This window comes from Otolemur garnettii, unplaced genomic scaffold (assembly GCF_000181295.1).
Source record: "Otolemur garnettii isolate 467f Iridium unplaced genomic scaffold, OtoGar3 scaffold00145, whole genome shotgun sequence".
NCBI classification, from domain to species: domain Eukaryota; kingdom Metazoa; phylum Chordata; class Mammalia; order Primates; family Galagidae; genus Otolemur; species Otolemur garnettii.
In genome coordinates, this window is record NW_003852540.1 from 3,434,035 (window position 1) to 3,450,190 (window position 16,156).

At 41.4% G+C, this 16,156-nt stretch overlaps 1 protein-coding gene across 3 annotated transcripts in view; it reads left to right on the forward strand.

Moving 5' to 3' along the window:
* Positions 1-16,156, forward strand: part of METTL16 (methyltransferase like 16) — a 94,145-nt gene that overhangs the window by 46,054 nt on the left and 31,935 nt on the right. For all 3 annotated transcript variants that reach the window (XM_003799076.3, XM_023518736.1, XM_023518735.1), the window contains 3 exons: positions 1,125-1,265; positions 6,497-6,612; positions 13,469-13,611. In XM_003799076.3, the coding sequence (XP_003799124.1) occupies positions 1,125-1,265; positions 6,497-6,612; positions 13,469-13,611 (400 nt within the window). The remainder of the gene's footprint in view (positions 1-1,124; positions 1,266-6,496; positions 6,613-13,468; positions 13,612-16,156) is intronic.

Sequence of the window (16,156 nt, forward strand, 5' to 3'; positions counted from 1 at the left end):
TGGGGATTCGAACCCGCCACCTTAGGTGTACGTGGCTGGCGCCTTAGCCAGTTGAGCTATAGGAGCCGAGCCCATGGTCCTATCTCTTATGGGCCTATTCAGAATACCTAATGAGGAAGCGGTATGATGAGCCTGGATTTCCTTGGGGTTAGGAGTATCTCCAGCCTCTATATCTTCCTGACAAATCCTTAGAAGACTTGCGTGAAGCTGGGAAATATGGTCAGGGGAATGCAGGCTTAGAATGGCTGGTATAGGCTGACTACTATAGGCCTTTGGGAAAAGCACCAGCTTTCCTTCTTAACTATACTTTTAGAATGTAATTGAGCAAGAGTAGCCACCATTGTAAACGCAGTATTTGTGGTTAGTATATAGTCCAGTCCAGGGCTAGGGGTTCTGGATACAAGTTTAGGACCAAACTCTTGTCAGAGAGCGATTTTTTACCTGGAGTGTTTGCCTCTGAGTATCCTCTCTGACAGTATGGTGGGGCTAGCCAATGACTCTAATGTTCTGGCTCCAAATCAAATATCTTTCCATGTTTCTACATCTAGGAAACAAGGACTCCTCAGATTTTTTATTTTTTTTTTTACTTCTGGTTTCATTCAGTTGATAGCTTACAGAAATGTAGGGAATTGGGCAGTTAAATACCATAAAAATTTTATGCTCTATATACTCTTTTCTGCTTTTAGAGAATGGGATGTACATCGATCTGTTTGAACTTATTACTATGGTGTTTTAACAGATGGTATTGACTTCTGTTACACAAACTGGATTATGTAGGAGGTTTAACACGAAGACTTTTATAAAGTAAAAATCGAGTTTTGACCATTTCAAGTTAGTCATATATGCCTTAACCCCCAAATATGTGCACTTCATTCTACATGAATCATACAAAAGAAGAGGACAGCAAGGTTTCCATCCTCTAGGAAGTTTGAGTCTAATTATGAGGCAAAAGTAACATATGAAATGACTAGAGAACCCAGTCACCATGTTATTATGAAATTAGGTACCAGCTTGTGATTTAAACTGTTAATGTTCTAAGAATTCTGAGAAGAATGATATTTGCATTTATTATTCTCCCATTTCCGTCTGGTGTGTAGCATATGTTTTGAATTTTTGTTTTCTAGGTACGGGGGCATCCTGCATCTATCCCTTACTTGGAGCAACCTTAAACGGCTGGTATTTCCTTGCAACAGAAGTGGATGACATGTGTTTCAACTATGCAAAGAAAAACGTGGAGCAGAATAACTTATCTGATCTCATCAAAGGTTAGCTCCACAGAATAAATTTCTTCTTCAAGCTTTGTTTATTAACCTGTCTTTCTAATTTAACACATCTTATTATCTTGTCTTTAATAATGCAGACTTTGGGTTTCTTGTTTTTTTTCTTTTTTAAGAGGCAGAGTCTCACTTTGTTGCCCTTGGTAGAGTGCCATGGCATCATAGTTCACAGCAACCTCCAGCTCTTGGGCTTAGGTTATTCTCTTGCCTCAGCCTCCCAAGTAGCTGGGACTACAGGCCCCTGCCATAATGCCCGGCTATTTTTTTGTTGGAGTTTGACTTGGGCTGGGTTCGAACCCACCACCCTCAGTATGTAGCCTGCACCCTACTCACTGAGCCACAGGCGCCACCCGACTTTGGGAATTTTTAAGAATCCGGGGCTCGGCGCCTATAGCTCAACCGGCTAAGGCGCCAGCCACGTACACCTAAGGTGGCAGGTTCGAATCCCCAGCCCAGACCCGCCAAACAACAATGACGGCTGCAACCAAAAAATAGCCGGGCGTTGTGGCGGGCGCCTGTGGTCCCAGCTACTTGGGAGGCAGAGGCAGGAGACTCGCTTGAGCCCAGGAGTTGGAGGTTGCTGTGAGCTGTGACACCATGGCACTGTACCAAAGGCGGCACACTGAAATGAGGTTTGCTGTTTTGATACCAGAATTAACTCAGAAAGAAAATAATAGGGCAGTGCCTTTGGCTCAGTGAGTAGGGCGCCGGCCCCATATACCGAGGGTGGCGGGTTCAAACCCGGCCCCAGCCAGACTGCAACAAAAAAAACAGTGGCGGGCGCCTGTAGTCCCAGCTACTCGGGAGGCTGAGGCAAGAGAATCGCTTAAGCCCAGGAGTTAGAGGTTGCTGTGAGCTGTGATGCCATGGCACTCTATCAAAGGCGACAAAGTAAGACTCTGTCTCTACAAAAAAAAATAATAATAATAATATTAATAATTAGAATTGATCCACATTATTTGAGGATTCTGTGTTGGTGAATTTGCCCACTTGCTGACATTTCTTTATTGTTCATTGATCTTAGTAGATTTTCTTGAATAAATGTTCATTTGCTATGCCCTTAGGACCATTTCCAGAGACTTTAAGTAGTTGTTTTTGTATATTTGTATATTTTAGTAGACTATTTTTTAGGGCAGTTTTAGGTTCACAGCAAAGTTGAGGGGAAGGCTCACCAATTTCTTATATATACCCCTGCTTGCACAAATTCATAGCCTCCCCCACTGTCAGTGTCTCCCACCAAATTGGGACATTGGTTACAATTGATGAACATACATTAACACATTATCACCCCGCAAGGTCCATAGCTTACATTAGGGTTTTCTCTTGGTTTTGTACATTCTGTGGCTTTGGGCAAATGAAAATGACATGTGTTTACCATTATACACAAATAGTTATAGAATGGTTTCGCTGTCCTGAAAATCCTCTATGCTCCAGCTGTTCACTCTTTACTTCCCTCAACCCCTGGCAGCGTCTGATCCTTTTACTCTTTCTATAGTTTTGCATTTTCCAGGGTGTCATGTAGTTGGAATCATATAGTATATACCCTTTTCAGACTGGCTTCTGTTTTTTTTTTGGCCGGGGCTGGGTTTGAACCCACCACCCTCAGTATATGGAGCCAGTGCCCTACTCACTGAGCCACAGGCATTGCCCAAGAGATAGGGTCTTGCTCTGTTGCCTAAGATAGAGGTCAGTGGCATCATCTCCTCAGACTTGTGACCTCAAGTGATCCTCTTGCCATAGTCTCCAAGAGTGCTAGGATTACGCTGAGAGCCACTGCACATGACCCTCTACATATAAACTTTACTATCAGTTTGTCAATAGTTAAAATTTATTTTTAACCCCAAAATCAATATTCATGGTGCTTTTATGATCATTCACAGACATCTGCAGAGTGGCAAATAATTTGAGTCACCCAATGTGCTTATTCCCAGCTATGGTTGAACAAGGTGATACTCTGCCTTCTCTTGCTCCTTTTTTTTTTTTTTAATGAGATAGTCTCCTGTTGCCCACAATAGCCTACCTCACAGCAACTGCCACCTCAAACTCCTGGTTTCAAGTGATCCTCCTGCCTCGGCCTCCTGAGTAGTTGAGACTGTAGTCATCCACAATACCCAGCTAACTTTTGTATTTTAGTAGAGACAGCATCTCAATCTTGCTCAGGCTAGTCTCGAGCTCTTGTGCTCAAGCGAGCCTCCCTCATTCTTCTTCTAGGAGTTTTCATGATCTCCAAGAGTGCTAGGATTATAGGTGTGAGCCACCATGCCTGGCCTTTTTATTTTAGTTCTTACACTGTGAATCAGTCAGCATCCTTTTTCTGGTTTTTGTGCTGTGTTTTTTGCATTTTTGCATTTTTTATTGATGATTTTGCTGTTTAAAATGGTCCCTAAACACAGTGTAAAGTGGTACCTAGTATTCCTAAGTGCAATGAGGCTGTGATCAGTGCCTTATAGAGAAAATACATGTGTTAGATAAACTTCATTAAGACATGGATTATAGTGCTGTTGGTCACCAATGTTAATGAATGAGCGATGTGTATTAAATAAGACGTCTTAGTGGGGTGCAGTGGCTCATTCCCGTAATCCTAGCACTCTGAGAGGCCCAAGGCAGGAGGATTGCTTGAGCTTAGGAGTTTGAGGCCAGTCTGAGCAAGAGTGAGACCCCATTTCTACTAAAAATTGAAAAAGTTAGCCAGGCATCGCTCAGGCATCAGTAGTCCCGACTACTCAGGAGGCTGAGACAGGAGGATCACTTGAACCCAGGAGTTTGAGGTTGCTGTGAGCAAGGCTGAGGCCAGGGCACTCTGGCCTGGGCAACAGAGTGAGACTTTGTTGCAAAAAGCAAACAAGCAGAGAAACCCTATGTCTTTAAATAGAAACACACACAGAAGGTTGTGCATCTCATCACATGAAGTAACCTAGTCACCAAGATTTTAAAATAAAGGAGCCAGATGTAGTAGCTCATGCCTGCCTGTAGTTCCAGCACTTTGGAAGGCCAAAGTGGGAATATCATTGGAGCCCAGGAATTTAAGACCAGCCTTGGTAACATAGCAAGACTGGTTTGTACTAAAAATTTTTTAAAAGTTAGCAGAGTGGGGCAGCGCCTGTATGTAGCTCAGTGAGTAGGGCACCGACCCCATATACAGAGGGTGGCGGGTTCAAACCTGGCTGCCGCCAAACTGCAACCAAAAAAATAGCTGGACATTGTGGCAGGCACCTGTAGTCCTAGCTACTTGGGAGGCTGAGGCAAGAGAATTGCTTAAACCCAGGATTTGGAGGTTGCTGTGAGCTGTGACACCATGGCACTGTACCAAGGGCGACATAGTGAGACTCTGTCTCTACAAAAAAAAAAAGTTAGCACAGTGTGGTGGTATATGCCTGTAGTCCCAGCTACTCAGGAGGCTGAAGGGGGAGGATTGCCTTACTCCAGCCTGGGCGTCAGAGCGAGACATTGTTTTTAAAAAAAGGAAGAAGGGAAACCCTACTGTTGATTAACCATGTTTTTACATTTTAGTATATGGAACTTCTGTTAGAAATAGTCAAATACCCTTATGATTAGTTACTTTTTACTTTTGTGTCCATTTTATGTAGTACATCTGAAGTACTATTAATTTTTTTCATTGAATTTTTTTGTCTTTTTATGAAAGAAATAAGGCTTTTTTTTTTAGTATGAAACCGATGTAAAGGGAGATACCAATACATTTGTTTTATATCTCCATTTTTGTGTAACAGATGTCTCCAAAGTATAGCAGCTTTAACAGTAAACAGTTGTTATCTCATGATTTCTATGGGTCAGAAATTTGGGTGTGGATTAGTTAGATGGTTCTGTTAGAATTTTTTAACAGTTTGTAGTAAAGGACCTGGTGCGGTGTCTCATGCCTGTAATCCTAGCTCTCTGGGAGGCTGAGGGGTGTGGATTGCTTGAGTTTGCTGAGTTGGAGACCAGCCTGAGCCAGAGTGAGAACCCGTCTATAAAAACTTAACTGGATGTTGTGGCAGGCGCCTGTAGTCCCAGCTATTTGGGAGGCTGAGACAAGAGGATCACTTGAGCCTAAGAGTTTGAGATTGCTATGAGCTTTGATGCCCTGAGACTTGGTCTCAACAGCAAAAAAATAAATAAATAAAATTTGTAGTCAAGTTGTTGATTAGAGCTGAAGTCATCTGAAGGATTGACTGGTAATAGAGATTTGTGTCCAAGGTGGCTCACTTACATGGTTACTGGAAGGAAATCCTAGTTCGTTGCCATGTGGATGTGTGTCTACTTGTGAGCTACTTGTGTGTCCTTAAAGCATGTCAGTTGACCTTGCCTCTCCTAGAGTGAGTAATTCAGGAGAAAGGGTGAAGAGATAGCCATATTGCTTCTTATGACTTGACTTTGGAAGTGCCACCCTGTCACTTACATTATTTTCTCTTCTACAAAGTTGAGTCATTAAGTGCAGCCTACACTCAAGGAGAGGAAAGTAAACTCCACCTTTTGAAGGAAGTAGTAGACACACAGTCATGCATTACTTAATGACAGGGATAAATTCTGAGAAATGTCATTAGGCGATTTGTCACCGTGGGAACATTGTAGAGTGTACATACATAAACCTAGATGGTATCACCTGCCAAACACCTATGTTGCCTGATGTAGCTTATTGCTTCTAGGCTAGAAACCTGCATAGCATCTTGTTATACTGAATATTGTATACGATACTGTAAACAATTTTAACACAGTTGTTAATATTTGTGTATCTAAACATAGAAAAGGTATAGTCAAACTATGATATTTTATGGGACCACTGTCATATATCTCATCCATTTTCTTTGTTTTTTTTCTTTCTTTTGAGATGAGATCTCACTTTGTTGCCCAGACTAGAGTGCAGTGGTATGATCACAGCTCACTGCAGCCTCAAATTCCTACACTGCTATGACCTAGGAGTATCAAATCTCACCTCAGCCTCCTGAATAACTGGGACTACAGACATGAGCCACCACACCCATCTAATTAGAAAAAAAGTTTTTTAGAGAGGGGGACTTGCTGTGTTTCCTAGGCTTGTCTCAAACTCCTGGCCTCAAGTGATGATCCCAACTCTGCTTCCCAAGTTACTGGATTACAGGCAGGAGCCACTGCACCCAGTGTTCTGGTCCATTGTTGACTAAAACATCATGATGCAGAACATGACTATGTTTTAATACCACCACAACATTAATAGTAGCTAACAGTTCTGTTTTTTCTCCTAGTGGTAAAAGTGCCACAGAAGACACTCCTGATGGATGCTCTCAAAGAAGAATCTGAGATAATCTATGACTTTTGTATGTGTAATCCTCCCTTTTTTGCCAATCAGTTGGAAGCTAAGGTAAAATGTCTTCTGCTTTAAAGTAATTGAACACTTACCTAAGTTTTTCTTGTTTGTAGAAATAAGAGGAAAGAGCAACTTTTATTTTCTTGAGATAGGGTCTTGCTTTGTTGCCCAGCTGGGCCTCAAGCATTTATCACACCTCAGCTTCCCAGGTAGCTGGGACTACAGTGCAGGCTACTGTACCTGGCTTTGGAAGTTCTATCAGTCAGGATATTTTGGTTTGAGGTACATTTGGCACTTTGTATCTGTGGATTTTATATCTGCAGGTTCTGCCCGTGGATTCCACCAACCACAGATCAAAAATATTTGGGGAAGGAAGAAAATAATAAAAAATAGCACGACAATAAAAAATACCAATAAAGGCTCAGCGGTTGTAGCACGGTGGTTACGGCGCCAGCCACATGCACTAAGGCTGGCAGGTTCGAACCCAGCCTGGGCCAGCTAAACAATGACAACTACAACAAAAAAAAAAAGCCAGACATTGTGTTGGGTGCCTGTGGACCCAGCTACTTGGGAGGCTGAGGCAAGAGAATTGCTTAAGCCCAAGAGTTTGAGGTTGCTGTGAGTTGTGATGTTACAGCACTCTACAGAGAGCAACATAGTAAAACCATCTCAAAAAAAAAAAAAACTACAGAGAGTGACAGTAAGACTGTCTCAAAAAAAAAAAAAAAACATAAAAAGCAATATAGTGAAAAAAAAAGCAATACAATGTCACAGCTATTTGCATAACATTTACATTGTATTAGGTATTAGAAATAATCTAGACATGATTTAAGTATATAGGAGGATGCGGGTAGGTTTTGGGATTGTCCACCCTTTTTTCTTCTGTGCCTTACTTTGGAAGATGAAGAGTTGTCGTTGGGCACATATTAAACACACAAACACACTAATGAAAGCTGTTGAGCAAAAAAACAGCCCGTGCATAATTTTGCAAAATTTGACACTACTGATAGAAACTCCAATTCACAAGACATGAAACTATAAAAATACTAGAAGACAGTGTAGGGAAAACTCTTGAAGAAATCGGCCTGGGCGAATATTTTGTGAGGAGGACCCCCCTGGGCAATTGAAGCAGTATCAAAAATACACTACTGGGACCTGATCAAACTAAAAAGCTTCTGCACGACCAAGAACACAGTAAGTAAAGGAAGCAGACAGCCCTCAGAATGGGAGAAGATATTTGCAGGTTATGTCTCCGACAAAGGTTTAATAACCAGAACCCACAGAGAACTCAAACATTTTAGCAAGAAAAGAACAAGTGGCTCGGCACCTATGGCTCAACCGGCTAAGGCGCCAGCCACGTACACCTAAGGTGGCGGGTTCGAATCCCCAGCCCGGACCCGCCAAACATGACCAGGAGTTGGAGGTTGCTGTGAGCTGTAATGCCACAGCACTCTACCCAGGGGGATAGCTTGAGGCTCTGTCTCAAAAAAAAAAGAAAAGAACAAGTGATCCCATCTCAGGGTGGACAAGGGACTTGAAGAGAAACTTCTCTGAAGAGGATAGGCACACAGCCTACAGACACCATGAAAAAATGCTCATCATCCTTAATCATCAGAGAAGTGCAAATCAAAACTACTTTGAGATATCATCTAACTGCAGTAAGATTAGCCCACATCACAAATCCCAAAACCAGAGATGTTGGCATGGATGTATAGAAAAGAGAACACTTCTCCATTGCTGGTGGGAGTGCAAATTAATACGTTCCTTTTGGAAAGATATTTGGAGAACATTTAGAGATCTAAAAATAGACCTGCCATTCAATCCTACAATTCCTCTACTAGGTATATATCCAGAAGATCAAAAATCACATTATAACAAAGATATATGTACCAGAATGTTTACTGCAGTCCAATTCATAATTGCTAAGTCATGGAAGAAGCCCAAGTGCCCATCAACTCACGAATGGATCAATAAATTGTGGTATATGTACACCATGGAATATTATGCAGCCTTAAAGAAAGGCGAAGACATGACCTCTTACATGTTTACAAGGATGGAGCTGGAACATATTCTTCTTAGCACAGTATCTCAAGAATGGAAAAAAAAGTACCCAATGTACCCAGTCTTACTATAAAACCAATTTATAGCTTTCTTATGAAAGCTATAACCCAATTAAAGCCCAAGAAAGGGGTGAGAGAAGGGAGGGGGAAGGAGATGGGTGGAGGTGTGGGACCCATCTATCGTGCATCTTACAAGGGTACATGTGCAATTTACTAGGTGTAGAATATAAATGCCTTAACACAATAACTAAGAAAATGCTGCGAAGGCTATGGGGGGGGGGGAACCCTCCAATTCACATTTACTTAACAACAACAAAAAAAACCTTTTGGCTTACATATCTGAGAAATCTAGAATTTGGACTTCAGGAATGATTTGATCAGGGTGTTCACAGTATTAAAAACCCTCCATTTTCTCCTGGCTCTGACCTGGTCCTTGGTTGTTTTTGTTCTAAGGCTGTTTTATTTGCGGCATAATAATGTTTAGGAGGAGAGCGCTCTTTCTCAAATCATTGAATATTTGGTTTTCTCCTGATCAGACCAATTTAAGTCATAGTTCACTCCTGGGCTACAATTGCTGGCTTAGGAAGGAAATCAGTTTTTACTGCCTGCTGTCATTTGATAGTAAATAAATGTCTGATTTAGTCTTTCCAACTTCAAATGAAAAATATTTTGTTCATGAATATGAATAGAGATGCATTGGGTAAAAAGAACCTATTAAAAATCTCAGTGCTGGCTCGGTGCCTATGGCTCAAGTGGCTAAGGTGCCAGCCACATAAGCCTGAGCTGGCGGGTTTAAATCCAGCCTGGGCCCACCAAACAGCAATGACGGCTGCAACCCCCCCCCAAAAAATAGCCAGGTGTTGTGGCAGGCACTGTAGTCCCAGCTACTTGGGAGGCGAAGGCAGGAGAATCGCTTGAGTCTAGGAGTTGGAGGTTGCTGTGACCTGTGATGCTGTGGCACTCTACCCAGGACAACAGCTTGAGGCTCTGTCTCAAAAAAAAACAAAACAAAACTCAGTGCTGTATAATGTTACTGACTTAACCTAACATTTCCTTCAGCTAGTGAACCATTTATTAATAGTAATAAATGAGTAATATTAATCATAAGGAAATAAGGGTATAAATATGCTTAAAACTTTTCAGGGAATGTATTATCTTTAGTATCCCTAAAAGTACCATTTACATGCCTCATAACAAAATTTAGATGGGTTAAATGTTTTGGTGGAACAGGGTGGTTTACACAAAAAAGTTGTTAACAGGCCAGGTGCTGGGGCTCATGCCTGTAATCCTAGCACTCTGGGAGGCTCAGGTGGGTGAATTGCTTGAGCTCACGGGTTCAAGACCAGCCTGAGGAAAAGTGAGACCCCATCTCTATTAAAAATAGAATAACTGAGGCAAGAGGATCACTTGAGCCTGAGCTGGAGGTTGCTGTGAGCTATGACTCCATGGCACTCTACCTAGTGTGACAGCTTGAGACTCTGTCTCAAAAAAAAAAAAGTTATTAACAATACCAACTTTCTGGATTGGAACATAAAGTGAAGCAAGGTTTAAGAAGTCTAAATTTTAGGCTTCAATACAGACAACTTGTATGAACTAAAAATAACCACACCCTGGAGTGCAATTGTTCTTTTAATATTGAGATACAACATACATACATAAAAGCACACAGGTCGGCTCGGCGCCTATAGCTCAACCGGCTAAGGCGCCAGCCACGTACACCTAAGGTGGCGGGTTCGAATCCCCAGCCCGGACCCGCCAAACAACAATGATGGCTGCAACCAAAAAATAGCCGGGCGTTGTGGCGGGCGCCTGTGGTCCCAGCTACTTGGGAGGCAGAGGCAGGAGACTCGCTTGAGCCCAGGAGTTGGAGGTTGCTGTGAGCGTGATGCCATGGCACTTTGCCCAGGGGGATAGCTTGAGGCTCTGTCTCAAAAAAAAAAAAAAAAAAAAGCACACAGGTCACAAATTTAGACTGGATTTTCTAAAGTGAACACTCCTGTGGAGCCAGTGTCCAAAGGAAGAAATAGAAAACTACTAGCATCAGAACTAAGTTCACAATGTTGTGTAGCCCTGATCACAGCCAATTTTAGGATATTTTTATTACCCCGTAAGGAAAACTCCTAGCTGTCTGCAATCACTCAGTTTCTCCTCAGCATCCTTAGGCCTAGGCAACTGCCAGTCTACTTTGTTTCTCCAGATTGGCCTGTTTTACACATTTCATATAAATGGAATTTTGTAATGCTTTTTAATGTGACTGACAATCTTTTACTAAGAACTATATATTTTTAAGATCCATCCAAGTTGTAGCACGTGTCCGCACTTCATTTCTTTCTCCTGTCAAATAACGTTCTATTGTATGGATATGTCACATTTTACTTATTCACCCATTGATAGACGTCGGGTAGTTTCTACTTTGGGGCTCTTATGAACAAATGCTGCTGTGAGCATTTCTTTACAAGTATTTCTGTGGATGTAGGTTTTCTTTTCTCCTGGGTAGATATACATTTCTGCTGGGTAATATGGTTTAATTGTTTAAATGTTTAATTGTTTGAGGAACTGCCAGACTGTTTTCCAAAGTGACTGTGCCATTTTACATTCGCCCCAGCAGCAGTTTATGAGAGTTCCAATTTTCTGCATCTTCTTCAACACTTATCATTCTTTTTGATTATAGCCATCTAGTGGGTGTGAGGTAGAACCTCTTTGTAGTTTTGTGTTATTATTTTTATATTTTATGTTAGTATTTCCCTAACGGTGGATGATGTTGAGCATCTTTTCTTGTGCTTACTGATCGTCTGTATGTCTTAAAGACATGCCTATTTAGATCCTTTGACTTTTTTTCTTTTCTTTTTTTTTTTTTTTTTTTTTTTGAGACAGAGTCTCACTGTGTCACCCTCAGTAGAGTAGTAGCCTGGCGTCACAGCTCACAGCAGCCTCAAATTCTTGGGCTTAAACCTTTGACCATTTTTTAAGTGGGTTACTTTTTTTATAATTAAGTTGTAACAATGCTTTATATATCCTGGGTACAAGTCCCTTAATAGATATGTTTTGCAAACATTTTCTACAATTCTGTGGATTGTCTCTTCACTTTTTTTCTTTTTTTTTGAGACAGATTCTTACTATGTTGCTCTTGGTAGAGTGCTGTGGCGTCACTGCTCACAGCAACCCCAAACTCTTGGGCTTAAGCTATTTTTTTGCCTCAGCCTCCCAAGCAGCTGGGACTACAAGCTCCTACCACAACGCCTGGCTATTTTTGTTGTTGTTGTTGCAGTTGTCATTGTTGTTTTAGCAGGCTAAGCCGGGTTTGAACCCACCAGCCTCGGTGTATATGGACAGCACCCTACCCACTGAGCTACAGGCGCCACTGTAGGTAGATTTTCTATGCTTCATAAAACCAAAGCATAAAGTATAAAGAAAAAGGAACAAATTTTACCTATATAAAAAGATAAAATTTTTGGTTTAATGACAAAGATGAAAAGGAAAAGACTTAGGAAGGAATATTGGTCTGACCAATTGTTTAAAATATATTGTAGTAGCTATGTGGTTTTTAAATCCTAAATTTGGTATAATATTTGGAAAGTAAAATTAAATGTAAGCATTCTTTCTCCTAAGAGTTAATAGAGTTTTTTGGGTTGTTGTTTCTTTTTTCTTTCTTTTTTGAGACAGAGGCTCACTTGGTTACTCTCAGTAGAGTGCCATGTGTCTTAGCTCATAGCAACCTCAAACTTTTGGGCTCAAGTGATTCTCTTGCCTCAGCCTCCCAAGTAGCTGGGACTACAGGTGCCTGCCACAACACCTGGCCATTTTCAGAGACAGGGGCTTGCTCTGACTCAGGCTGGTCTTAAACTTGGGAGCTCCAGCAATCCACCTGCCTTGGCCTCTCAAGTGCTGGGATTATAGGCATGAGCCACCATGCCCAGCTGTGATCTTTTTTAAAAATTTCAAAATATTATGGGGGTACAAATGTTTTGGTTACATGAATTGCTTTTGTGCAGTTTGAGTCAAAGCTGTGTTTGCCACTTACCTGGATAGAGTGCATTGTATCCATTGGGTGATTAAACTCTCTCCCCTCCTACCCTCTCACACCTGCTTGTTTTCTGTTAATCAAAATTGGTGTTGATCTGTTAGTTCCAATTTAATAGTAAGTATGTATGGTGTTGGTTTTCCATTTTCGCGAAACTTCACTTAAAAAATGGTCTACATGGCTCAGCGCCTGTGGCTCAAGTGACTACGATGCCAGCCACATATACCTAAGGTGGCGGGTTCGAATCCAGCCCAGGCCCACCAAACAACAATGACGGCTGCAACCAAAAAATGACCAGACTTTGTGGCGGGCACCTGTGGTCCCAGCTACTTGAGAGGTGGAGGCAGGAGACTTACTTAAGCCCAGGAGTTGGAGGTTGCTGTGAGCTGTGATGCCCCAGCCCTCTACCCAGGGAATCACTTGAGGCTCTGTCTCAAAAAAAAAAAAAAAAAAAAAAAAAATGGTCTCCAGTACCATGTAGATTGTTAACAGAAGGTATTAGTTCACTTTTTTTTGGTGACTGAGTAGTACTCCATGGTATACATTTTCCACATTTTATTAATCCACTCATATATCGATGGGCACTTGGGTTGGTTCTGTATCTTTACAATCGTGAATTGTGCTGCAATAAACATTTGAGTGCACATGTCTCTTTGGCAAAATGGTGTTTTTTTCTTTGGGTAGATACCCAATACTGGGATTGCTAGATCACATACTAGGTCTACTTTTAGTTTTTTTAGCTATCTCCATACACCTTTTTAAAGAGTATATTCAAAGATTTGATTCTTAAGGTATAAAGATTTTTCACCAGATTTTTGTTGTTTTTCAGGGAGTAAATTCTCGAAATCCTCGAAGACCTCCACCTAGTTCTGTAAATACAGGAGGTATCACAGAGATCATGGCAGAAGGAGGTGAATTAGAGTTTGTTAAAAGGATTATTCATGATAGTTTACAACTTAAAAAAAGATTAAGGTAAGTTGGTTATTACAACATAGAAATATCTACCCCCTTTGTAATTCTAAAAGAAACCGTGTCTCTCAGAGGAAACGTATCATACAGTAGTTTGAAGAACAGACAGACAAAGATGGCAAAGGTGGTAGATCTTACAATCTGCAAAGATCCTATTTCTGAGGATGCTCTCATGCCTTTAATTGATTTGTGTTTCCTGTGACCATCTCTACTACACAGATAGAAAAGAGGAAAATAACTTATGATTATATTGCTCCCATTAGTATGGTCTTGTGATGGAACAAAACTGATTCAAATATGGCTTTTGATTAGAAAACAGATGGGTTCAGATATGTCTCATGAACCATAATAAATTTGTTGCCTACTCCTTAGAGCGATTTATGTTCTTGAAATCAGTCTGCCAAACAATGACAGATGTGAAGACATTGAGCTGTCAAGAACTTAATGAAGGAAAACAGATCACTAACCAGTTGTAGAGGAAGGGTTGGCCATTCCTTTTAAAAGCTAATTATTTTGGACAACACACCTGTCATTAAGCAGCATAAGGTACTCAAAAACAGCTATTTGTCTCGCTTGACTCTTAACCCTGCCACATGTTGTTGAAGTGATGGATAATGTGGTAGTTTAAAACTAAAGGAGCTTTCAACCCTAGGATTTAGCTTTGGGACATACGGAAGATTTTTTTTTTTTTATTGCAGCAAATACACAAAACACAAAATTTACCTGAGTTTTTTAAGTGTACAGTTCAGTAAATAGTGTTAAGTACATTCACATTGTCATATCCCCAGTCTCCAGAACTCTTCATTTTGTAAAACTTTAACTTTATTCCATTAAACAACTCCCCCTTTCCCCTTTCCCCTAGTCTGTGGCAGCCACCATTCTGCTTTCTGTCTCTATAAATGTAAGTAGTCTGGGTACTTCGTATAACTGATTTCATACGGTACTTGTCCTTTTGTGAGTGGCTTATTTCACTTAGCATAAGGTTTTCAAGTTTCATCCGTGTTGTACCATGTATCAGAATTTCCTTCCTTTTTAAAGCTGAATAATACTAATAACCACATTGTGTTCATCTGTTCACCCATTGATGGACACCTCGGTTGCTTCTAGGCTTTGGTTATTGTGAAGAATGCTGTATGAATGTGGATGTATAAATATCTCTTCAAGACCCTGCTGTTAGGTCTTTTGGTGGAATTCCTGGACAGGGAACATTGTCTTCCCTTCTCTTTTAGATTTATAGGTGTTTGTAGCTACTTGTTTTAGTAAAAGGCTAATTCCAAAATCAAGTATCCTTGTTTGTTAAATGTTAGTGTATTTAGTGGAAAGCAGCTTAATTATTGATGTTCTGCCTCTCAGAAAAGTTACACATTGGTAAAGCCAAAGGTTAATGTATTTTGCTTTAAATTGATTTTTTTTTTATTGAGACAGAGCCTCATTTTGTCACCCTCAATAGAGTGTGGTGGCGTCACAGCTCACAGCAACCTCAGACTCTTAGGCTCAAGTGATTCTCTTGCCTCATCCTCACAAGTAACTGGGACTACAGGTGCCCGCCACAATGCCTGGCAGTTATTGGAGACGAGGTCTCACTCAGGCTGGTCTCAAACTCCTGAGCTCAAACATCCACCCACCTGAGCCTCCCTGAGAGCTAGGATTACAGGCATGAGCCACCGCACCTGGCCCTAAATTGATTTTTTCAATGACACAGAATGTCTTGAAGAAGAAAGAGACTAAAATTATACTGAGCTTTGAGAAGAGTCTGATAAGTAAAATAAACTTTCTTGTAACAGCACTGAAACTCAAGAAAAGCAAAGGGCAAGGTACTGTGGCTAACACCTATGATCCTAGCACTCTGAGAGGCTAAGGCAGGTGGATTGCTTGAGTTCAGGAATTCAAGTCCAGCCTGAGCGAGAGCAAGACCCCGTCTCTAAAAATAGCTAGGTATTGTGGCGGATGCCTGTAGTCCCAGCTACTGGTGAGGCTGAGGCAAGAGGACCACTTAAGCACAAGAGTTTGAGGTTGCTGTGAGTTGTGATGCCATGACACTCTACTGAGGGCGACAAAGTGAGACTCTGGAGGAAGAAAAAAGTGGTAACCAGCCATGAGACCATTTCATTATATACTGGCTGTTGTGGGAACTATAGTCGGCTCTTCTAGGGCTATAGTATTCTTGAAGTTGTTTTTAGGAGGCGTTTAAAAAGTAAAATTCTGTCTTGGCACCTGTAGCTCAGTGGTTAGAGTGCCAGCCACATACACCGGGGCTGGCATGTTCAAACCCTGCCTGGCCCTGCTAAAACAACAATGACAACAAAAATAGCCGGGTATTGGTGGTAGGCACCTGTAGTCCTGGCTACTTGGGAGACTGAGGCAAGAGAATCACTTAAGCCCAAGAGTTTGAGGTTCCTATGAGCTGTGATGCCATGGCACTCTACCAAGGAAGACATAGTGAGACTCTGTCTCAAAAATAAATAAAATTTGGCTCGGCGCCTGTGGCTCAAGTGGCTAAGGCACCAGCCACATACACCTAAGGTGGCAGGTTTGAATCCAGCCCAGG